The sequence below is a fragment of the Medicago truncatula genome, chromosome 5 (genome assembly GCF_003473485.1).
Source record: "Medicago truncatula cultivar Jemalong A17 chromosome 5, MtrunA17r5.0-ANR, whole genome shotgun sequence".
Taxonomy (NCBI): domain Eukaryota; kingdom Viridiplantae; phylum Streptophyta; class Magnoliopsida; order Fabales; family Fabaceae; genus Medicago; species Medicago truncatula.
This window is the reverse complement of record NC_053046.1, coordinates 3,622,472-3,648,844: the sequence shown is the minus strand read 5'-3', so window position 1 is coordinate 3,648,844 and position 26,373 is coordinate 3,622,472. Positions and strand designations below refer to the sequence as shown.

Below are 26,373 nucleotides of genomic sequence, written 5' to 3'. Positions count from 1 at the left end.
GGAGCCAGAAAAAAATGTCAGGGTGGACCACTAAAATTAACTATTGAAAAATTGTTTAAAGTCCCGCAAATTAGACATATAATTGAATTATTTAAATTTTTCGGGTGGGCCACTACACCAATTTGCGGGAATTTGGATCAACCAAAACTTAAAATCGACATAAAATTGTATAAAATCTCGCAAAATAGACCTATAATTGAATTATTTAAATTTTCGGGTGGGCCACTACACCACTTTGCAGGAATTTGGATCAACTAAAACATAAAACCAACACAAAATTGCATAAAATCTCGCAAAATAGACCTATAATCGTTGATTTTTTAATTTTTCCGGGTGGGCCGTGGCCCACCCCAGCCCATGAAGGGCTCCGCCACTGCCTCCGTCCCTTAATGTAGGCATCCATTGTCTTTTTCACATTTCTTAAAAAAATTGTCGTGTAATTAATGTGTCGGTTTTGTGTGTTAATATTACGCAATTGACCTTTGTTTGTATGTGTATTAAATTTGACTTTTCATAATATTTCAAGACAAAATGGTAGTATTAATTAGGGGTATGTTTAGGAAAAAATAATAAATACATCTAGTAATTTGAAAAAGAGTTTACATTTAAGAATAAAAATAAAATCAAATGGATGTTTAGATATATGAAGGAAGGGAGTAGATAAATATCTTTAACCAATTTGCTACATCAAGGTGATACTTATTTAATATTTTTACCCTCTCAATTTTTTTAATGTTTTTGGCTAAAAACTCACGTACGTAAATTATAATGTCTTAACTTCCAACCCGAATAATGTTGTTTGGACTAACAACATCAATATTTTTAGTCGAACTATGTCTTACAAAAAATCAAATGTTAATTTTTCGAAAAATGCTAATGAGAGTTTTTTTTTTTTTTGTGTGGTGGTCGGAGTTTGAACTTCGAACCTTACATATATATTTTATATATTGTTCCAACCAACTGAGCTAAGCTCACGAGGACCTAATAAGAGTACCCTAAAGACACTCTATAAGAGTTTAAAATAGGCCTTGATGCATTAATTTAATTTCCCTAATAGGCGTAAATCACCGTGCGTTAATTCAACAATATGTAACTTTTGACTATTTTAACGACTTTTTCGCATTTAGGCGCAAATCCTCAAGTCTTGGACCATTTAGTGGGTTTAATATGATGGCATGACATTATTAAGCTTTGATTATCTCAAGATAATTGTCTGCTTCTAATGGAACTCAAGGAGGCGTTCCATAACATGATTATTAAATTCGGCTAAAAAACAAAAATTATAGTCCTACTAGTGGAAGAAAATCTGTCGTGTTTATAGTTTAAATTTCAGTGCTTTTTTAGATGCTTTCTCCCTCCCAACTCTGTGCCAGGTTTCCATTCTCTTTCAATTCTTCTATTCCCCACACCACACTGTTCATATTACAAACTCCCATGATGTTACATATTTTTTTTTCTTTTTAAAATTCTATCTACCTATAGCTGTAACGTTTTGCCCTTATGTCTAGTAATTAAAAAATACGTATATTTTCAAAATAAAGAAAGAAAAAAGTGAATTGCATGGACGAAACAACCCCTGCATTCATATTGTTGACAATTCAATCTCATTAAACTGGAGTGCTTGCATACGTAAACGTAATGAACTTGAAATAAATCAACCAGCAAATGAAAAATTCTTTACTCTTTCCCTCAAGTTTACTCTTAAATCGTTGAACCAGCTGGGTAAGTGAGAAATCCTTAATTGGTTAACTGTTGCATATTGAAACATCAAGCTGACGACCCAATGCTGGCACACTGCAGCTCAGTAATGGTCGACAAAAAAAAAAATTGTCTTAATTAAAAATGTGAGTCAAACACATAAAAATCATAATTCCATAATATCATTATATCAATTGTTGACATTTTCCAGTATAAAAACCGAAAAAATACTCTCATCTTACTGCAAAATGAATGAATGAACCTGTCAACATTTATTTTTTTGAGTTTCTTAAACTGACAGCCATAAAAGCCACGAAGCTTACATTTTCAAAGTCTTTGACTCCAATAGGTAACTCAATATGCTCTCCTTAATCCCGACCTTAATAAGAGTACTCTCTCGTTTCTTTTAATGGTCTTTCTAACAGTGTTTTTAGGACACTCTTTAAGGTTTTTTCAATTACTACCTCTGTTCCTATATATATAAGACCATTTTGCCAAAATCACGTGAATTAAGAAAGTTGAAATTTATACTCCCTCCGGTCTTTAATATAAGAAAATTTTTAAAAAAAGTTTTTGTCCAATTTATAAGAAAATGTCACAACTTTTAAGGTGTAGTTATTACTTAAAAGACTTTTGTATCCCTAATTTAATGACTGTATTTTTAATATTAGTGAATGTATTTAATGTTTCACAACATTCTATAAGGTTATATTTGTAAAAATGTTTAAAAAGTTACAACAATTAATTATAACATTGGTTTTGATGTTTTTTGGTTTTTTATCTTATAATAGGGACCGGAGGGAGTATTAAAGTTGTTTGTAATCACTATTGTTTTTACAATGTTATCCTTTAAGCTAGAGTTAGTTTATGTTTTCAACATGATATTTATTGTTGATTGAAGAAAAAAATTATATAATAAATAAGGGTGTGCAAGTAAAGAAATAATTAATGTAGTTTATGTTTTAACATTTCAATTTTCGATCCATTGAATGCACCATTTTCTATAAAAAAATTTACTACTATATAAAGTTCTTAAAAAATAAACTTAGAACACTCGTTAGCATTTTCTTTAAAATTAGAGTTTGAGAGATGATGAGTTGAGTTGGGAGAAGAACTTACAATATGAGATACAATCAATTGAGAGCGCTACTAGAAGAGAGACGATGGGTGAAGGTTTTGGGCTAAGTGAAGTGAATAGTGTTTGAGTTCAAGTGACTTACCAATAATATCCATAATTAAGTGAATTTGTGGTTTGATTTTGCGCATGTGGCAAAACAAAAACTGCAAATAAAATTGAATCGCATGGTTGATTGAAAAATTGACCTCAACATATCCAAATCAAACTCCAGGATAAAAAAAAATAAAAAAAATATGTTCAACCTTTATTTTTTTATTTCATTTGGGACATATAACATACTTGTATAAAATATCATAAAAGAAAAAATAAGATATAAAATAGTAATAGTAATTTTTTTTATCATGTGCAATGGAGAAAAGATGATATTGAGCTTTGTTGTAATTTTTAGAATATTATTTATATTTCAAAAGTTGTATTGTTATACTGATCATGTGCTACTATGTTGCCATTTCTTAAATAATTGGTTTGAGCAATTATCTGCTGAGTCATTGCAAATAACCATTATTAAAACACATTTAAATTGCTTATTAGGTCAAGGTTGTTACCATTTCTTCACAACGTTAACTTTAAGCTATTATTAGGTCTTTATTCTAGCATGACTAGGCAGGTACTTGCTGATATATTAAAAATTTCTTTTCACGTGTGAAAATATATAAGTTAAGCACTATTCTTCTCAAGTTTTTTGATCAATAGCAACAAAAATTAAAACCGATACCTCACAACTTTGTTTTCTTCTCTTCCAATTTTACTTCCTGAGATAAACATCTGCCTGATAAAATTATCATTCTTGCTGTTCTGTAACCTCCATAACTTGGAGAAGGACCTGTTGAATCCTGGAGAGTTTGCGCACATTGAAGCGGATAAATTCCAAGGACAGTATTCCTGACGCCTCAAGTTAATACTAACGTGATTTTACAGGTTTACTTTCTAGTTTGTTTTGCAGAATTTGGTTCGTTGTTATTTGAAGTTGCGGTTGCTACGTTATTATTTAAAGTTGCGGTGTTGCGGTTACTGTTTATGATGGAACAATGTATGAAATTAGAATGAAACCAGCACTTAAAACTGTGTTCAATTGAAGAAGATGAAATTGAGATTATGGGTTTCTATGGTTTTTTGAGAGAGAAAAAGATATGAGAAAAGATTTGTGTAATTTTATTGAATTGAATTCTCATTTATTTACAACACATGAGTGAGTATATATACATCTGGACGTTGTAACAAACTTCTCTAATAAACTAACTACATTGGTTAACACGCTAACCAAGATTTGCTACTAGACTCTGCTTCTGATGAAGACATCAGAAGCTGTAAGTTTTCAAACAAACTATTAATCAAAGATAAAGATAAAACTAATTGAATTACTAAACCAATAGTTTACACATGAGGTACAACAAGCTTATGGTTGAAATGTAACGATAGAAAAAATTGATACCAATCCAACCAAGGGAATGATGGTTAATAAATTTGTGGAGTGCTTAATTAATGACCCTCTTAAAAAGTAATGAGTGAAAAAGCAAAGTACAGTGAAAATGAGCCCATGAAATTTTAACCCCCGTGCATCCGATTAAAAACATGCGGCCAAGATTCAAAAGCAAACCTGCAAGTAACACCAAATGTAATGAGCAATTTTTGTTTCCAAAATTAATGACCCCTTGTTGTTTTACGAGAAATGAGACAGATACCACATGGGTAATTCCAAAATCTTCAGAAGGACAAAACAATAATTTCCTTCAACCATACGGTAGTAAAATCCATTTATTATGGCGCCATGTCGCTTCCACTACTTCCTCTCATTCTGATTCTTTCTCTGTCGTAGTAGTAGTAGTAGTACGACTTTCACACCACAACATTATGAAATTGAAACCCTTTTTGTCACAACAAACATATCCTCAACCTCCCCAAAAAAGTAGTTCAACTCTTTCTTAAAATCATCAAACGTTGTTATTCTTGTTCTTGTTCTTTTTTATTGTTATGGCTGGTGGGTGGGTGAAATCATTGCAATGCAAATCCAAAGCATTTGAAGATGTTTACAACCCAAACACAAACACAAAAAACAGAATACAAAGTGCAAGTTGTAGAAAAAGTGTTCAAGATATTAAAGATGTTGTAGTTGAAACAACAAAACCTAAATCCAAAAAACCGCTTCAAAAACATCATAGTTCAAGATATCCAACAGCAACAACCGATTTTGAAACTACCATAAACCGTTCTAGAAGCACAAACTCAACTACCCACCGGAATAATATTCCGATGCCGGTGCCATCACCGGACCCACGTTTCTCTTCTTTAACGGAGCTTAATGAAGGTCATCCTTCAAGAAATGTGGTGGAGATAATTTTTCACACTAGCTGGGGACCCAAACCGTTTTCGGGTCGGGTTGAAATGATTTTCAAGGTTCACAATGGTTCAAGAACGGTGACTCGGTTTGAAGAGTATCGCGAAACGGTGAAAACCCGACCCGGGTCGAGGAACCATGAAGAGAATGCTAGGTGTGTTGCTGATGGGAATGAAGTAATGAGGTTTCATTGTTTGGGACCCACTTCCGGTGGTGGTCCCTACGGTGGAGCTTGTGTGGGGTCGTTTCCAGGTGGGAAAGGTACAGCAGCGATCTGCACGTTTTCCGGCAGCGGTGGAGCACATGAGAGTTCTGGTGGTGGTAGAGGAAGAAGGGCTATGTTGGTTTGTCGGGTCATAGCGGGTAGGGTTTCCAAGCGGGTAGGGTTTGTGGATTCGTTGTTGGATGGACGAGTTGGGTTTGACTCGGTGAGTGGTGATAATGGTGAGTTGTTGGTCTTTGACTCGCGTGCTGTTTTGCCTTGTTTTCTTATCATTTATAGGTTGTAAAAATTATTTGGAGTTTTTTTACTTTTAATAATCTTTGATTTTATAGCACTAGTTTTTTTATTTAGGAAAATACTTTTTCCTGATTTATTTTTATTTGAGATTTGGGATGTATGTATGTATGAATGCTGCTGATTGTTAAGTTGATGTGTTTCCAAACAGCATTTTTTCCTTGCAATTTGCTGTTTATCAACCAACCCATTATAATTTCTTTATTTTATTTTAATTGTTTTAACATTTCTGGGTTTATATACTTCATTTTGGAACAATAGAGGGCATAAGTCTATCTCCCAGGATACATTTTAATTATGTTTCAATTTTTTTGTTGTATGAAAAGAAAACAGAAATGATTGTTTTCACGAATTATGTTTCCGCTGATTTTGTTTTCAACTGCTGAGTTATTCTTGCGTTTCTTGCCCATATTATTCGCGAAAAATAACATAGCTTGAAAGAAAATACGTTTTTGGTAGGAAGTTTTAATTTACAAAACTCAAATAACACGGTATCTTCTCCTCATGTTTTTCATCTTTTTACTACTTCTTATAATCATATTTATAAAAACATTTGAGTTAACCAATGTATTTGATTAAAAATTTAAACTATATACATTAACTTTTAATGATATTTAGGACTAGATGTAATATAAGAGCATAGCCTTATTTTTATCAAGAGCTATTTTATAAACTTTTAGTTTTCAAAATGCAAAATGTGTTAATAGTTTCTCTTTACATTTTGGAGACCTTCTCAATTTAGAATAATGAAATCCCAATGAGACAACTACGTATATTTCATTTCTTCCCGTACTTGCTTATGTTGAATTGAATATATTAATTGATAAATTTTGTTTTCTTACCTTATTAACTTGTGTATTGATCTTAAACATATTTCTTCTTCTTATATAAATGACCGAAGGTAGTAGTTAGTACTACATAGTTTTCGTGTGCATTGTTTTTCCTGGAAAAAACAACTAGTAATAAATACAAAAGGCGTTCCCTTTTAAGTTCCGTTTGAAAAAGCATCAAATTAATTAATGGTTAAACCTAAAATGAATGGAAATAGAGTAAAGAGTAAGGATAGGTAATCAAAGTGGAAACACATGACGAGACAAAGGGATAAGTAGTTTGGACTTGTTAAGAAAAAAGGGTCCCACTCTCAACTTCAAGTGCTAAAAATTTGAACAAGGAAGTATAACGCAAGTCACGCAATGGGTCCAAAAAAGACCTTAATCTTAACTTGTTTGATAATGAAAGCATATGAGAAAATTTGATGACAAATTAACTAACTACATATGAGTCATCATTGTCTTTGACGGAAATTCATATCAGACTCTCAGTTGCTAGTGTGTTACGTTTATCTTTTTACTTTTGCTTTCTTCATTTCCTTTCCAATGTACATTACTTTCATTAGTTAGATTTCTTTCCCTTTTTTGATTTTCCGTTGGGAAGAAAAGCTTTCCCTTTATGATTTCATTGTGCCATTGGGTAGTACAATTAATTTTTCACTTTTGCTTTGGGGCATCCTCTTGTTGTGGTAAATGTGGTCCCTCAGTTGTAATACAGGTCAAGCTCTAGCTAATAATCTTGAAATTGCTCACTTGGTTAAAATGATATGATTGAATTTTACACACAAAAACTGCTAATTCTTCAATATGCATCTCGAAATTGGTCACTTGGCTGAAAAAGAAGTCCATAAAAAATTACAATCTGATTGGATTTTATACACAAAAACAGATGATCAGGAGTTCTAATCGGGTCTGGATTGAAATTGAGGTGTCTATTGAGCAATTCTCCGGCAGTTAGGCCATTTGATTTGTTTTCAAAGTGCTAGTTGGTCCATACTCTTAAATGACAGTCCAAAACAGTTTTTAAAAACACCATAAAATGACAAATTTAACTGCAAATTCCGTCGGTAGCTAACTACAATTCATCGATAGTTAGGCTATATTGGTAGTTTCGTGGTATTACATAACAAACTTTGACGTGGGAACGTCAATTTTCTTTTTCTTATGCACAAAAGTTTTTGATGGCATAGACCCACCTGTCAAAAACACCCCCGTATTTTCATATTTGCCTTTGCACTAAAACTTTTTCTCTTTCACCCACTTTCTTCTTCCACTTCGATGAATATTAGTTTTTGATATTCTTCACGTAAATAAGTCCATTTACGATGAAAAAATAACAAATCATACACCGTAAATAATTGTTAGTGGTGCACAATATTTAAAATTTACATTGTAAATAACCGTTTATGGTGCATTATTTTTTTTTTCTTTCAATGTTTCAGATATGTCCCAAACAGTCATTTACGACGACGTAGAATACTTTTAATTTTAAGTTCAATTAAATCTATAAATTTTGGAAAAGGAAAATGCTTTATTTGACGATAGAAACCATGCACGAGAAGCCCACAAAGCTATTACCACCCTTGGATGTTTTTATTTCCATTAACTAATTATATTCTCTCACCCCATATTTTCCTTTCCATCGCTTGATTTCCTCAAATTCCACTCATGGGCTTTCGTCTCGTACTATTCAGCACTACTATTTGGAAAATGTATATACATAGTAAATTAACGTTTTTAGTTTATAACTATTATTGTCATTAAATACTAAAAGGTGTTTTCATGATTCTAATCATCTAAATTTTATCTTTATTTAACAATTCTATAAAGCTTATAGTCGCATTTTCAACCGTCCTTATACTAGCATATCAAGTTAGATTGTATTATCCAACAGTGTAGGGATGTTTCTCTTTGGCTTTGTAGTTCTAGTTGAAACTTCTTGGTAGAGCTTTTGTGGAGATAAGCAAACATGATTGTCAATACTCTAATTAGAGTTGATATTTCTTGCGTTAGGCTCCGGTCCTTTGATACTATGCTATCTTATATTGAACCTTTACTATAAGTAGTATGTGTTGGACGTAAGTGTGAGTTATATGTCTTAAATCGGATAGAAAAGTGGAAGTTGAACACTCTATAAGTGAAAGAATCCATTGCCTTAAGTTTTAGGTAAGAGTGTGACGTCTCTGTCACTAGTGTGGTTGCCCTGCCTGGATGTGGGTGGTCCCCAGGGCTTCCCTCATGACCCAACAATGGTATCAGAGTTGAGGTTCGACGAAGGGTTCGACCGACTCCTTGTGTCAAAAGTTTTCTTGACAAAGAATGTTCAAGCGGTGGATAAATTGATGAACTCACACTTGAGGAGGAGGTTGAGCACTATACAAGTAAGACGACCCATGAAACCGATATGGGTAGTCCCCCGGATTTTGATTTCGTGTGTGAATATAGATCTTATCAACACAAGAACTTTGACCCTTGAAAAAAAGTTTAAACTAAATTTCATTCACATCACATAGTGACACATTTTAACCCATGTAATCAAACTCAACTTATCAAGCACTCGTTTCATTCACTAAAAAAACCTTGAGTTTATCGAGCTTTTTTGTTGAAGAAACTTGACGTTGACAAAACTTACAATAACAATCGTTTGCTAAACCAACTTGTCATTAACAATATAATGGATGGGTAACACTTCGGTGACTTTATCTCTATCTCTCTTCTAACAAATAGTTATTTCTCATCAAAATAATTTATTTTAATTACTCGTATATCATTCTCTCTCATATAAAATACACTAAAGTAAAATGTAAAGTCACTTTCGGTGACTTTGTCTCTATCTCTCTTCTAACCAATAATTTTCTCTCATCAAAATAATTTATTTTAATCACTCGTATATCATTCTCACTCATCTAAAATACACTAAAATTACCAAAGTCACCAAAATGTAAAGTCACTCAAGTATTTTCCATACACTTCGGCAACTTTAGTGACTTTGTCTCTATCTCTTTTCTAATCAATAATTATCTCTCATCAAAATAATTTATACCATAGCATTCACACTTCAGTGACTTTGGAAACTTGGAAGAAATTGCAAGCATTCACCAAAGTTACTAAAATGTAAAGTCACTCAAGTATTTTCTATAATAGATAAGTTATGAGACTAATCATAAATTTTCAACTATTGCACACCATCAGACCATAAAACTATTGAAGTTGCTCTAACAAAGATATATGTCATTAATACCACCATATAATATAGTAAATAACGCATCCTTCTTCACTAAATTAATCTCCATGCAAAATTTATAAGTCACCTCTAGAGTCTGGGCCCAGTTTTCATTTTTGTCATGTCATAAATTTATTAGAAAAATGGGGGTGCAGAGATGAGACGAGAGAGACCCAAAGGGTGGGTCATACAAATTCATTAATTTGATTTGATTGATCATACTACAAGCTAATTAATTAGATGGGACTCAAAATGTGAAAGTGTCCACTAAATGACATCTCCCAAATCCATAATTTGATTGTATGGGAACGAACCATATTCACGAGCAGCAGCTCATATATCAAAGTATTCCACCAACACGTACAACGGCTTCCCATTCAAACGTTCACGACCCTGTCACATATGTACGTACGTATTCACATGAATCATTTGGCTAAAACTTATATAAAATGTCACAGAAACAGTTTTTAATGTGCTAGACAGCAACAAACAAAGTCATTTTCATTAAACAGAAATACAAAATACACATACCTTCAGTTCCGGTAATTCAATTACACATGCACACTCCACTACCTCTGCTCCAACACGTTCTAAAAAGACATCAATAGAATAAAGGAACACATTATAATTGAAAGAAGTGCAGAAAAAAACTGAACTTAATCTAAAGATGAAACAAGATTGCATGCATAAAAATTTGACACATTCACACCGTAACACATTATTGTTAAATCAAGATCAAATGATTTAAATTTCATATTTTTTATATAAAAAAAAAATTAAAAAACTGCATTGTAATTTGGATCTTATCTTAATTCAATAACTACATACGTGCTAAATGCCTAAAGTTTTTAAAGTAAATCATTAAATTGATTCATGTTTTGCAATCTATTTTCATATTAATCATGACTCTGTTAATATTACAAACTAGTCTCAGTTTTTATCAAAAGTTTTTCAATTAGGTCTCTGTCTTTATGTTTTGGTCACATGACCAGAGACCTCATTGAAAAACTATTAACAAAGACAGAAACTAGTTTAAAATATTAACAGAGTCAGAGACTTTGCTTACAAAGACGACCAATTTGGATTTGTGGTTTACTCAAGTTTTTATCCGTAGGGAATCTGATTTCATCTGAACATATAGATTGTTGAGGTGTAATAATAATAAGGATCCTCTTTTCTCACCAAGTAAATTCATTGCTGCACCGAGCGTTCCACCAGTTGCAATCAAATCATCAACCACAATAGCACGTTCACCAGTTTCAACAGCTCCAACATGCATCTCAAGACAATCCCTTCCATATTCCAGAATATATTCTTGAGATATAACTTTGCCTGACACACTAGATTTTGTTACTATAAAGAAAATGGGAGAAAGTTGAAACTTGTAATCTTTTGCCTCCTGACACAATATTTTGTCTGACACACAATTTACGTATACAACAATGGTCTCAATCAAAGTTGAATCCTTGACAAAGACACATAACTGATAAATAAATAAAAAACTTATAGGATTTTTTTAAACTAAGTGTGCTTAGCCAAAAGTTGAAAGCAGATAGTAAACTAACTTGTTGAATGAGAAATGTTCAGTTAAATTAGTCACAGAACAAGATAATGAATGTAAAACTACATAAAACAATTCTTATTATTTTTGTTCAAAATTCAGGTCAAAGAAGTTGTTGTATTCATAAACTGCTGGTACATTACTGATAATTATAAATAATTTGTAGGCCAAACTCTGCAACAGTCAACACAAACGTTTCACAATGAATTCTCTGTATATCAAGAGGTAAGTATCTGTATCGCTGTTTTTTAACCCATTTAAGCGAAAAACACACTTTCCAAGGCACGGACACAAGGAATAAATCAAGTTTTGTGCATTGGTAAGTATATTTTTTGTTTGAAACAGATTGATTAACGCACACTTAACTATCGAAGATTGAAACACAAATAAGGAACAACCTTGAGAACCATTATCACAAATAAATTGCACATTTGCATAGGTGATGCTATGCAGGAGTGTGAAGCCATGAAACAATGAAAGAATCAATTGAGGGGTTTTGATAAAAAAATTGTGAAATACAAGTCTAGTAGAACATTCAAAGTTAATTGGTAGAGGAAGAAAACACACATAGTGGCATAGTGTTTCGTTAAAAGTGACAATAAGCATAGTGTAATGAAGAGGAAAAAAGAATAATATGAGGTTCAAAGTATACCAGGCAACTTCTTCGGTTTCCTCAAGGGTACAAACTTTGCTCCTATTGCTAGGGCAATGGGAGGACCAAAAATGAAACCACGAGCTTCGATTCCTAAAGATTAAAGAAGAGAAGAAGAATAAGTTCACCACAAACACATGATTTGACAGTAATGCAAGTTATATTACTAGTGTGTTACTACTACTTTATAAACATGGAGGAAAGGGTGACATGAAATAATCAATTTTTCCATTCTGTTTCTACTTGCTTCCAATAGAGGAATTCTAAATATTAATGTCATCTTCATAGTTTGCCATTGAAATATATAAAGAGTACAAATGATTCACAGAGTTAGTAACCAACATGGAAGCAAGTAAGTGACCAAAATATCTACTACTATACAATAGCACTAAGATTATATTAAACAGAAGTGAAAATGAGAACAACGGTAGGGGACGTAGATTAAAAATTAGCAATGGCAATTAGGAAAATCCGCCTGCATTTTTCTCAATTCAATATGACATTATTAAGACCTGTTTTGATAAACAATTTAATTACACGCTTATAGCATCAACACTTAACATAAGCGTTTATGTTTAAGTTATTTTTATATAAAAAAAGATAAAATAAAGTAAAACATTTTTCATTTAAACTGTAAGTTATTTTCATAAGCAATCACAGAGAGCATATGGAAATAAGCCAAAAACTACTTATAGATATGTCGTTAGTTGTTTTCATAAACTTTTGTAAACAGTCTCACAAGTTTTTATGTTAGCAGATAAACTCAGATAAATCAAGTTAAACAGGTCAATTAATAATAGTGGATAACTATTGTACAAAGAAACAAATTCCTCCTCTAACATTGGAGTCTATAATTGAAGAGAAGCTTCCGGGTATGTCTAACAAAAGATACATAAATATGATGACAAAACCCCCACCCAAATAACTATGAGCACAGTACAGACAGACAAATCCTAATGTATACACAAAAGGACAAGTCAAGTCCCACACTACCAATAGTGTTCTTGTTCATTTTCAAATAATAAAAATAGTACAAAGAACGAAAGGGGGAAAAATCCAAACAAGATGCATAGTTGTATTGTATAGTACTTACTAAACTCTAAACCAGTACTTAAAGTGACAGTGTCACACTATAGTGAAATGTAGGAACCCACAAATTATAATATAATAATGGAATGGAAAAAAAACCACAAACATCCACTGAGTTGGAACATGCGTTAAGTGGGTCCACTTTACACAAGTTGGAATCAATTTATCACCAATGGTTCTCCATGCCTAATTGGATCCACAAGAAACAAGAACCGCTGAAGAAAACTTGACAAAACAATCAATGGCACCACCCACTAACCACAAATTACAAGAGCTTATAGTCAAACAAAAATCATTGACAAAATATACAGTAACTCCCATTGCATAATGTCTCAAAAAGTAAACACTAATTCGATCTTAAAATATAAGCAAAAATTAATCAAATAAAAATAATCGGAGACAAAAATTTACTCAATCCGATATGAAATATAAACAGAAAAATTAGGCGTAAATTTGTGTATGTAAACTAAATTTTAAACCATATGCATCAGCTTTTTAATTAATTTTATTTTGCTTATATTTGCGGACGAAGAATCCTATAATATTATACTATAGTCATTCCTACCAAACTTTCTTGTAACCATGGACCCCTACCACCTTCAAGATAACAATAGTGATGACAACAACACCCACATTCAAACAAAATAAATAAATAAAATCAATTTGTTCATCCATTTTTTTAGTTAAAAAATATCAACATTTTTTATTTACCTGCAACAACAGAAATATTTTTGCCCTTGTAACGTTCAACAAACAAATCAATCGTGTCCTTAAAAGCTTTGGGATCCAGCAACAAAGTTGTTATGTCTTGGAACATAATACCTGTCATTGCAACAAAAAAAACAGAAAAAGATGATTACCTCAAGGCAAAAAATAAAGCTTAAAAATTGGAAAAATTAAATATGAATCAAAGGGGTCATGGAAAAAAGAAAAACAGAAACAGTGTTGTAAGTAAAACAGAACAAACCAGCTTTAGGGAAATCAGGGACGACACGAATCTTAGTTTTGATGCCATGAAGACGAGGATCCTGGTTATGGTTAGTGTAAGCCGACATTGTGTGTGTAGAAATGAGTTGAGTCCAGAGAAGAGGAGGAGAAAGAAAGTGGGTATATCAATTTATGTACGTTATATTTATAGAGAGAGAGAGGTGTGTGCGTTGTCAAACAAGCCAGCTGCTGATTATTATCCCTAAAATCCTCTAATTCTTTTTTCTCTTCTTCCCTATTTTTAAGATAAAAAATAGTGGACAAGTGATAAACTATTTTACATTGGATAAGTTTATAGTGAATGAATTTTAAGTTATTTTGTAGGTGATGACGGATAAACTAGTTGATTGAAATTTTATTGTTTGATCAGATTGACGGTTGAGAGTAGTTTATAAAAATAAAATGACATAAAAAATTGTATTAAATTAATATTTACTTTTCCAATTAAAATTGTAAGAGTAAAATCAAAATAAATTATGATAATTTATAAACCGGTTTAATTAACTTATCAAAACCTGATATAAGTTCACGAAAATTAGTTATTCCTAAGATCGTGTAAAAACAACCGTTAACGAAAATGTCTTTTTTTTAATTATACGGATTTATAAGCTATAAATCATAAGTTTAAATTTATGTCAAACGTAGTTTGACTCTCCGCCTCTCTCTCTTAATCTCACTCCCCCTATTAACAAAGAAAAATACAATCAGGAAGAAGGATTACTAGAGAAAATGAATGATAAAAGAAAAGAATCATCTGATTATCTCTCTCTTCATAGTCTAAGAGACAAACACACAAATACAGTAGAAACTCTTAAAATTAATACTCGGTAAATTAATAAACTCTCTAAAATAATAAATTTGTCCGGTTCCGACTTGGGTCAGTGTAAAAAATTGAATAATTCGATAAAATAATAAGATAATAATTTTTTGGGAGATCCCTTTATAATTTTCGGTCCCAAGGAAATCATAAATTAATAATTCATAGAAACTGAAAAAAAATATATTACACTTTGTTGAAATATGATTCAATAGTTGTTTGTTTTCCTTTAAAGTTCAAGTCTGTTTGGAGCTCATCTCTAACTTTTCTTATTGCATCCAATAGCTGAGGTGTTGTATTTTTGTATTGTATCATAAAGTTGTGAAGAGTGTTCGACGCCATAAGTGCTTCCTTTCGCGTAACAGGCTCCAAAGACACCGTATCATCTTCGTCGTCATCCTCTGCATTGTTCTCAATGATAGTACGCACAATATCTTCTAAACTCTGAACCTCCGAACATGCTTCATTTTCACCTGGGTAGTTCATTAGATTGTCGATATCCATCTTATTACGATAGCCACATTGATTAATCATAGTCTGGAGGTCTTGAGTTTCTTCATCAAAAGTGGATTCATCCAAATTTCCTACAACGTCACTAGCTGAACGAATTTTACAGTGTCGGAAGCAATTCGCTATTGTTTCTTTTCGAACATCTATCGTCCAAGCTGGGATTGCCAAATTGATAGCATCAAGGACATTTATCTTCCCTGGATCAGATTGTCCCACCTCATAACCTTCCAATATTTTGCGGTAAAACCTTCTACGGTAATGCATCTTGAAAGCTCTTATCATCCCAGCATCGCAAGGTTGAATCTTTGATGTCATGTTGGGTGGCAAGAAGAACAACTCAACGTTTCTTAGCCCTTCAATATTTTTTGGATGTGCTGGACAATTATCCACCACAAGTAGAACTCTTCTACCATGCATCATTTGGTCAAATGAACGAACATATTCATCAAAAAGCACACTAGTCATCCATGCTTTTTTGTTAGCTCGATACTGACAATCCAAACTATTCATGTTGACATTCTTGAAGCAACGAGGCTTTGCATATTTCCCAATAATCCATAGAGGGATTTTTTCAGAGCCATCTTCATTGCAACAAATAACTACCGTCAGCCTTTCTTTATCTTGTTTTCTTCCTTCAAGTTGTTTTGTTGCCAGTGAATGATCAGCTTGTAGCCTATAAAACAACCCAGTTTCATCCATATTGAAAACATCTTTCATAGGGAACTGATCAATTTTCTCTCGAATCGATACCAATTTCTGCTCCATGTCTTGTACATCAACAGACCCACTCTCGTCAAAACGACGAAATGACTTTATGCCATGTCGGTGCTTGAATTTCCCAAGCCATCCTGTAGAGAAGTTAAAATCTGAATCATCATGAGGGTATAAGAGTTTCATTGTATCTCTTGCCTTCTGCAAAATTAATTCTCCTGTGATATTCACACGTTCTTGATGTTGTAGAAACCACTCATAAACAACCTTCTCCATGTCAGGATATTTTGCTGGTTTGTGTCTTTTGATCTCCGCTCTTCCCTTTTCTATTTCAGCAGAGAGATAGTCATTTGACCACTTAAGTGTGTTTGATATTGTTCCTTGACTAACTTTCAACTGAAATTTTCCCTCAAGCCATCTCTGCAAGTCTTTTTGTGTGCTTGCAGGATTATCTCTCTTGTACTCGCACAACTCCTTACGTATTTGATCTGACATAGTTGATTTTGCAACACCTTTTAGATGAGAAGCCATCTCGTGAGTGAGATATGGTTTGAATACTTTTAACACATTCATGTAATTTATATATGCCAAACTTTCTTAAGAATACATTGAACATTCCACTTGTTTACATTTACTATACACTTCAAAAGTCAAAAGTCATATTTCCAATGGATATGAATACAATATTTATTAATTTACATTGAGTCCCAAGATTTGGTGCAACGTAATTCTAAGAGACATAGACTAATTTGTCTTTTTGTTTGGTATGTAAAGTATAATTACTTAAAAACTCTTTAAATTAATAATTATTAATTTATCGATAAATTAATAACTCTCTAAATTAATAAATTTCTCCGGTCCCGACATTATTAATTTAAAGAGTTTCTACTGTATATGCCTAACACCTACATCAATATGCAATGGACAATGTTGATATTAATAAGGTTGAACAATATTATCAGTTCGAATTTGAGATTTTGCTTAAATGCATTTTCTATTTCTCTATTTTTCAGAAAAATAAAGTTTCGATCTTTTTATTTCAAAAATCTGTTTTTTAGTCTCACTATTTAACTTATCAAAACCTGATATGAGTTTACGAAAATAAAGTTTTGATCTTCTTATTTTAGAAAAATTCATTCTATTATATGAATTACTCCAAAAAAAAATTAATTTTTTTTAACTAAACATGAATTTTTATATTTTTGGCGGTTAAAAATTCATATTTAATTTATATTTTGTTAAAAAAAATTAAATTTTTTTGTGAATTTTTTTTACAATATTATACACATATCTGCACAATTTCATTAAAAAAAAAACTAAAATTAACTTAAAAATAGGGACCAAAAGTAGTGATTGAAAATTTTATAAGGACTAAAAGTTGAAGGAAAATTTTAGAGGGACTAAAAATAAAAAGTTGGTATATTTATAGGGACTAAAATCATATTTAACCCTTAAAATTATTCAAAAATTTGAACCTTCATCTTATTTTTTAGTCATTTTTTAATGATGTTGTTTATTCATTTACGATGTGTCAACACTTATTGAGCATAATTTAGTTGATATGAATATTCACTATGGTCTAATAAAATAATGACACATCATAAATTATCACCTCATAAAAAAAAAAAAGACATATAATGAGATAAGGACCAAAATTCTAAAAAAAAAAAGTTAAATAATGGACCAACAAACTAATTTTTTAAATAAGGAGATCAAACCTTCATTTTTTTTTTAAATATAGAGATCAAAAGTGCTTTTAAACTTATATTTTTAAAGGGGAGACGTGCGAGTAATACTTGTATTTGTAATTTGATAGATATTTCTCTAAAATACAACATCATTAATAGTATACTTTATGGTTTATTCGTCCTAAAATGGTTGATTCCGTTGACCAATTCATAAAAGTTTGTAAAAAATCTATAAATAAATAATACAACCTTCGTTTTAAATTGAGTGTCACTTTATCAATCGATACTTAAACAAACAAGCGGGCTCGACCACCACATATGAGTTCCAAAAACAAAACAAACTTTCTTAGCTTGAAGCCACCATAAAGAATGCGACTAAACTTTTTATAATAATTGAAACATAGTATTTCCTTTCTGCTTAAATAACCTATTGTTACGCTCATTCCACACAATCCAACAATAACCAAATCAACTGAAGAAAGGACCGTCACGATTTCAGACACCTATGTAATAAATGAACCGTTGAAAATGATCTGAAATCACCTGAGAATCCACACCATCAAAACCAATCCACAACCGCACTAGTTGCCACTAAGTACCAAATGTGCTACACGAGAGGAACAAATGTTGGACGTCCTCCTCGTGACCACGCCCAGCCACACACAACCGATCTGCTGAAGAGATGATACCGTGTTTCGCCGAGTTCGCCTTAGTTGGCCAACGATCACGCAACAACCGCCACGCAAAAATGGAGACCTTCAACGGAACCTGTTTGTACCAAATGGAATCTAAGTCTAAAAACACAGACGGGTGTTCCTGAGTAGTGAACATATCATAGACACCATGAACTGAATACCCTCTTGAAGGAATGCATTTTATTATAATATTAAAGTGGTGTAATGTGTGTATATATATTATTCAAAATCAAAACTTCATAAAACTTTTGTTCTAATTCATATATATTAACACAATAAAAACAAACAAACATCCACATAGTACTCGTCTGAACGTTGGTATTCTAATAAAAATTGAAACGAGTCATTCATTTCGAAACAACTTTTTTACAAATAGTGGTCTTTCTGAATGTAAGGAAGTATCAACAAATCGAACAAACAATGGTATTTGTCAAAACATCAGCGAGGAAATTGATCAAAGGTGTTAACCGTATAGAGATCTTAGCTTCGTTTTCTGATTATTAGTGGTCCACTCTACTAAATTTTTAAGAAATGAAAGGAGATTTCCCCATTCATTAAATAAAAAAAACAAACTAACATAAGTAGCTCCCGTCATAATGTATAACCCCACATATAAATTACTAGCTCTTAAAATTGGTTTTGGAAAAGAAGAGTGAAAAATACGTCGGTGGATTATAATTTTGGTATATGTTACACAAATAGTTATTCATAATTGTAAAAAAAGAAAAAGGTCATTCATATTTCCATGTGGAAAAAAACTTTTAATACAATTATACAAATAACAATCACGACCATTGTCTCAAAAAAAAAAAAAAACAATCACGACCATAATTTTTTTTCCTGTAAAATAATGTAGGAGTGTGTCGTTAACACTACGCATGCATATGTATCACGGTATTGATATCCTTGCCTCCCATGTACACTACATTACCACTTACATCTATGAGACAATTATTCCACCGAAGGGACAGTAGGAAAATACATGTATTTTCTTTCAAGATAGGAAAAATACATGTTGTTGGTACATCTCCTTCAACAACAAAAAAATGTTGGTCGGTACATTATACATTTTCTACAAATTTTCAAAAGTGAGATATAAAACATATGTAACTATAATTATATTATAAATTTAGTTTTTGAACAAAACAATTTTTTTTAATGAAAATGTATTTTTTTACAAAAAAAATGAATAAATAGACATTTGTTATCTTCTTATTCCTAAACAAAGCTTGGTTGCCCTAATTTTAACCTAATATTTTAACCCTATTATTTTAGCAACTTTTCCCTCCTTTAAAACCTAACCATATTTCCTAATTCTCCTCCTCCAAACCCTAACCATCTAACTTCACTCCTCCTAAACCATATTTCCTAATTCCCCTCCTCCAAACCCTAACCAATATATTTTAATCCTTTCCCCGAAACTGAAATCTCTTTTTAAAACCATATATTTCTCTCCTCCAAACCCTCACCAATATATTTTAATCTTTTCTCCTAAACCGAAATCTCTTTTCAACATGGCTTCCAGAAACATTCAGACTTTGCTGTCATACCACTGCCTCACTGGTAACCATATCTTCATTCCACTCTGGTTTAAACTAAATATATAGATTTTTGCTCTTATTCCTCACTGTTTTAAAGTATAAATAATTCTTTCAATCCCTTTCAATCTTTTGTAGGTCCGTTGGTGAAAAACCCTTTTTCCGATCTTGACAAAGCAATCAACAAGCTCAGACTGAAATACATATCATATATCGTTGAATATGACATTGATGTTGTATGTGTTTTTTGCGAAATATACCTATTCTCAATTATTTGCATTCTATTTTATCAACGTTTGTGATGTTTTTGTTTGTTATTTTTTTAGGGTGCAGTATGCTTGCCAAACATGTTTGGCGGTGATTTCAGAGATCAAATTGGGTGCTATGCAATATTGACTGATCCTAAGTCCAACAAGTTTGAAGTATTGGTCGATAGAGTAAACGAAGCATTTTTTTCTCACAAAGGGATGGAAAGCAATTCGTGACTTTTACGGAATCGATCTTGGTGCCTGACCTTGGTTTTTGTGGGTGACGGTGTGAAGATCAGAGGGGGTGATCTTGGTGCCTGACCTTGGTTTTTGTGGGTGACGGTGTGAAGATCAGAGGGGGTGCTCCGATGGTTGGGTCACATGATACCATCTACCTTGATGTTATTTACAATTAGTCCATGTTTAGATAAATTGTGCAAGACCTTTCCAATTTGAATTTTAAGTTTTAGTTTCTTAGAGTTTTGGAAGCATTTATTTTTTTTGTCTTTGAATTTAGCAAATGTCCCTTGAATTTCATAAACAATTTAGCCTTGCTTGCTTTGCTTTTTTATTTATATATTTGTGTTTGTTTTTGTGTTGCTGAATCAATTTAGTAGCATGACTGTGTTACTGAAGCATTTTAGTAACATTATTAGTAACAATTACTAGAATCAATTTAGTAGCATAGCGGTGTAACGTCTCCTCTTAACATTATTACTAACAATTACTAATCCTAATCTCTAAAATATGTTTTGGGTGGAAACAAACTTAAATCCTAATCCTTATTTCTCTCATTCAAGTAACTAAGAGATTTCATTCACATCTCTTAACTAAGTTCTTGGTGGAAACAAACTAAAATCCTTATTTCTCTCATTCAAATAATCAGGGGATTTCATCCACATCTTTAAAATATGTTTTGGGTGGAAACAAATTAAAAATCATAATTCCTCTCATTCAAGTAACTACTAAAGATTTCATCCACATCTCTAAAATATGTTTTGGTGGAAACAAACTTAAATCCTAATCCTTATTTCTCTCATTCAAGTAACTAAGAGATTTCATCCACATCTCTAATCTAACTTTTTGGTGGAAACAAACTAAAATCCTAATTTCTCTCATTCAAATAAGTAGGGGATTTCATCCACATCTCTAAAATATGTTTTCGGTGGAAACAAACTAAAAATCCTAATTCCTCTTATTCAAGTAACTACTAAAGATTTCATCCACATCTCTAAAATATGTTTTGGTGGAAACAAACTTAAATCCTAATCCTTATTTCTCTCATTCAAGTAACTAAGAGATTTCATCCACATCTCTAATCTAACTTTTTGGTGGAAACAAACTAAAATCCTAATTTCTCTCATTCAAATAAGTAGGGGATTTCATCCACATCTCTAAAATATGTTTTCGGTGGAAACAAACTAAAAATCCTAATTCTTCTCATTCAAGTAACTAAGAGATTTCATCCACATCTCTAAAGTAACTTTTTGGTGGAAACAAACTAAAATCCTTATTTCTCTCATTCAAATAAGTAGGGGATTTCATCCACATCTCTAAAATATGTTTTGGGTGGAAACAAACTAAAAATCCTAATTCCTCTCATTCAAGTAACTACTACACATTTCATCCACATCTCTAAAATATGTTTTGGCGAATCAACTATGGTAATTCTTAAGTACAAAAAAATGTCAATTCTTAAGTAAAATAAAGTGCCCCATCAACAATATTAATTTCATTTTATTCATATTAATCTTTATCCTAAAATGTTGGCCATTTCCTAATTTTGTTCCACTATTTTGTGCTTATCCTGATAACTAATACTCTTTATTGCTCAACCGACATATCCTACTCACACGTATTCCACCTTTTTCCTATAAATATATCATAACATATTAGCCAAATCATCTCAATCTAAATAAGCATCCTCTTTCTTGGAAAGGAAAAAACAAGCCAATGATGTCTTCCAAATACACTCCAATCTCAGCTGTTTCTGGAGGAAGAAAGAATCTCAAGATGTGTGTGCGAGTTGCTCACATTTGGTTGATGAAAAGGTTTCTGCATGTTTGCACTCTTAGCTTTAAAATTAAACTAATGTCATTGTTGTTGTTTTAGTTATCTAATTTAACCAGCTGTTTAATGTTGTTGTTGTCGTCAATAGGGTGGACGTATTCACGCCACAGGTAGAAAAGATTTGGTGGCAAAGTTCAGGTCCATGGTTCAAGAAGGGGGTACATTTCAGCTTGAAAATGCAATTGTAGGTTTTAATGAAAGTCCTTATAAGGTAACTTCACACAAACATAAGCTTAGTATGATGCACAATTCAACTTTTACCAAAGTACACTCGCCTGCTATCCCTATGAACGTTTTTTAGTTCAAGCCATTCAATGAAATTCTCTCTTCAACTGTCGAGGAAATATCTACGGGTAAGACTTCAATTCTGAATGTGTGTTGTACATTATTTCTACCTATAAGCATTCGTTTAGGAATTTCATACATTTGTTTTTGCTTTTGTATACGTAATTTCAGATGTTATTGGTCATGTAATTGAAAGAGGTGATATAAGGGAAACTGAAAAGGACGGAAGGAAAAGTAGGGTTACTGATCTCACTTTAGAAGATCTTGAGTAAGATTTGTCTCTTTCTTTGTACCTGGTTGTAATATAATTTTAATATACCTTATGTTCCTGAATTGATATTTTGGTAATATTTTATTACAGAAACAACCGCTTGCATTGCTCTCTTTGGGGTGAACATGTTGACAAAATTGTGACCTTTTTTGGCAACCATGATAACGACACACCTACTGTATTGATATTGCAGTTTTGCAAGACACGCATGTAGTTAGGTATGTCGTGTTTTAAGTTTGTGCTTTCTGCTGATATCAACAATGAAATGTGAAATTATGTTCACTTGCTGTTGATTTTTAAAAAAATTAGGTGCTATGGGAGTTGCTAATGCCTTTAATGGGACTAAGCTGATACTTAATGGCGATTTGCCTGATGTCGCTGCGTACATGACATGGTAACCATTTACATTTTTATATGCTTTAGAATAAAGGCAAGTTTTTTTGGTCGTAATTAAGTTGACTGGAGGTCTCACCACTCTTCTATTAACATTGGTGCCCTTTTATTAGAATGAAAAATGCATCAATACAGTTCACCCGAATTGTCAGCCAAATTTCAACGAACAGCTCCGCGTCTTTATCAGATGACTTGCTCAACACTAACCGAATGACAATTGAAAGCATGACTGAGTCAACTGAGGTAGCTATCTCTTTATTGAAATTTTTAATTGTCGTTTTGGATTCATCTTTGTTATTTTTCACATGGACAGTTGTACGTCGCAATATCACGGGTTACTTTGAGGGGTGGTTTAAAGATATTGATTAATGATGACGACGGCGATGATACCGATGTTGCATCAAGTGTGGTCTACAGAGAAGTTTTTCGTAATGTGTAGGACTTTTTTGTGTACTATTCATTTTCTTACTTATTGAAACTATTTGCATGTCAACGAACTTCAGTTTCCCTTTTAAAATTATATGTTATGTTAAAGTAACAGGAACTACGTACTAGAATTATGGAACAATAACAAAGTCTATGGTAATTGACATTTTGCTTTCATTCACGACAATTTTTACATTCAAGCGACCTACAGTGTCTTATTTTTTCTATGAGTATTAATTTTTTAAATGACACGTGCGTTAGCACGGGTCAATGGTCTAGTTAATTATTACAGTGCTGTTCTAGGGTTGAATCTATAGACTTTGTCAGCAGAGAAATGCGATTCAAGTTTATGAGTGTTCTAGGTAATAAGTAACTTTTGATTTCATACGCTTTCTCTCCTTTTTAGCATTCTTATCAAGTTATCTCTTGAAGTTTCTTGAATGTTCCTCTCTAGAAGTGGTTTTATTGCCCGATAGTAGGCGTTATATCGGACTAACTATCTCGATTAGACACCTCATACTCCAAATACGACATTGTTTCAAGAGTTGAAAGAATTGGACCGAGTAAAGAGATACTGAGTTGAATATGAAACGTATGGGCCAACTATGTTGAAATCCAATCAATGTGTGATTCCGGCATAGATAAAGAGAATACTTTATTCGAGTTTGTTGGAATTAAACCTATTTATTAAATTCATTCAACTATTATTAATATAGAGGAAACTTGCATCCACTAATCATTCATCAATACTTTGGGATGAGAAAGGCTACCAGTGAAAAAAAAATGTTTAATTTGTTTATTGATAAGGAAAATGTTGCAAGAATTCTCCTTCTAGGAATATAACTTCAAGTTGAAATGACCGGATGTGGCTGCTGTGTGTAGATCTTCCTTTTCCTTAAACTATTTTATGTTTGTGTTCATTCATTTTTAGGTATTTTTTAAAAGGAATTTCTTAGTTGCTTTTGTCGAAAAAGTTTACTAACACAATTCAACCCCTCTTACCTCTTTCTTGTGTTTTTATCTACGTACAGATGAATTTGGCCAAGTTTCATCACATGTTGCCCAATATATATAATACTTGCTCTATCACTCTTCTAATCGATGTTCTATTAAGATTAAAATGTCTAATCAAGATAATAGATTCCGCATTGAATAAACCCAATACAAGATTATATATTTGATATAGAAAAATTTAAATTATTTTAAAATACAAAATATACTTTTTTATAATTAATGTATTTCCATGAGTTTTATTTTTTCACAAAGGCTTAATTTGTCACCCAAATGTCCAAAGACTCCCACTCTGGCAGTTTCTGAACTCCTCATTTTCTTGGGCAGGCCTAACTCCCATGGCCAGGAGGAGTCAACAAGCAAGGATCTTGGCACAAGGTCTGTCAAACTTAGAGTATCTCCAACTATGTTCCATGCACCGTTCTTGAGGCAATAAGCTAATTGTTCCTACTTTCTAGCCTATTGGAGAGGAACAACGTGGATGCCACTTTGGAGAACAGTTCTTCTAAGAGAACACCCAAGAACAAGGGAAAACAGAAATTGTGAGGACCATAAAAATGCAAGTTAAAGAGAAATTTTTTTTATGAATTGTGGAACCCTAATAAGTAATACAAGAACACAAATATAGTTTTTTACGTTGAAATAGAAATGAGTGATAATTCTTAAATTCTATGTGGCATCTATGAACCCATAAAAAATGGTTGAAGAACAAAATTTTGGTTCTAGGATCGTAGATGCTCTTGTGAGCATTATACTTCCATGATTCATTCTCCATATTATAAATATCAAACATGCACATTTTCTATCCTTAAAACCTTCACTCAATAAACGAGTGACTTGAGCTTCGAAGGTACCACCCTCATCTTCGAGGAGACGAAGTGTTATCCTATCAATCCACCAATTTGACCATCATTTTCTATCCACTTCGGATCAATAAGTACCTATGTACACATTTTTTTAACTTGTAATGCAACACATGGTTCTACTATATCAACTCAGTTTGTACTGTCTAACAAAACTCTAAATTATTACAATTAACCACACGCACAAACAAAAATAAATCATCATAAACATGTAATGGTGGATTGAATTTTTTTAAGTGGAATATTCACTTAATTAAAAAAATCAAAACCAGGAGAAAGTATAAGTTAATTCTTTCATACTAAAATTAGTATGAAGAGTTTATTTCTTAAAAAAATGAAGGGTAAAAAAAAATTAAACAGAAGTTAACATTTTGCTTAGATTTTCCCTTGTCTTGTCTTACACAGCCACTAAATTACAAGAGTGTTGACTAGTATTGGTGCCTTATCCAGCCTAGCCACCAAGGCACCAGTGACGACTACGACTAGTATAATTTATTGTATATATCTATACTTTACTGTCTACACAATCTGTGACTACCCCATCTCAATATTTGTGTATCAAATGTAGCTTTCAAATCTGCACAGTAATATTCTGTGGGCATCTCTAGTCCCTTTCTCATTAACCCAAATATCCCTGTATCTTTACTTATTTAACGATGTTATTTATTTATCATTAAATTAAATAGCATCTGCCTAATTTATACAACTCATAAAGCTGCTACTAACGACAAACAATATAATTTATAAAATTGGACTACATCCTTAAATTTAAGACAGTGACAGGAGACCCCTTCGGTTGTTGCCTACGTTCACGTTG

At 32.3% G+C, this 26,373-nt stretch overlaps 3 protein-coding genes across 3 annotated transcripts; 1 reads left to right on the top strand and 2 right to left on the bottom strand.

Annotated features, from left to right (window-relative positions):
* The first annotated feature begins 4,514 nt into the window (after positions 1-4,514).
* On the top strand, positions 4,515-5,882 carry LOC11439021 (uncharacterized). The gene has a single exon (XM_003611231.4). The coding sequence runs from the start codon at positions 4,808-4,810 to the stop codon at positions 5,678-5,680; it is 873 nt and encodes a 290-aa protein (XP_003611279.1). The 5' UTR covers positions 4,515-4,807; the 3' UTR covers positions 5,681-5,882.
* Positions 5,883-9,745: 3,863 nt separating this feature from the next.
* On the bottom strand, positions 9,746-14,244 carry LOC11439020 (adenine phosphoribosyltransferase 4). The gene is made up of 6 exons (XM_003611230.4): positions 14,011-14,244; positions 13,755-13,865; positions 11,955-12,047; positions 10,924-11,073; positions 10,273-10,331; positions 9,746-10,134 (listed from the first exon to the last, which is right to left on the bottom strand). Exons 1-6 carry the CDS (start codon positions 14,096-14,098, stop codon positions 10,075-10,077), a joined length of 561 nt encoding a protein of 186 aa, XP_003611278.1. The 5' UTR covers positions 14,099-14,244; the 3' UTR covers positions 9,746-10,074.
* Positions 14,245-14,703: 459 nt separating this feature from the next.
* LOC112421933 (CENP-B homolog protein 2-like) lies at positions 14,704-16,418 on the bottom strand. Its single transcript, XM_024784136.2, has 2 exons — positions 15,112-16,418; positions 14,704-14,712 (listed from the first exon to the last, which is right to left on the bottom strand). Exons 1-2 carry the CDS (start codon positions 16,342-16,344, stop codon positions 14,704-14,706), a joined length of 1,242 nt encoding a protein of 413 aa, XP_024639904.2. The 5' UTR covers positions 16,345-16,418.
* Positions 16,419-26,373: the final 9,955 nt, after the last annotated feature.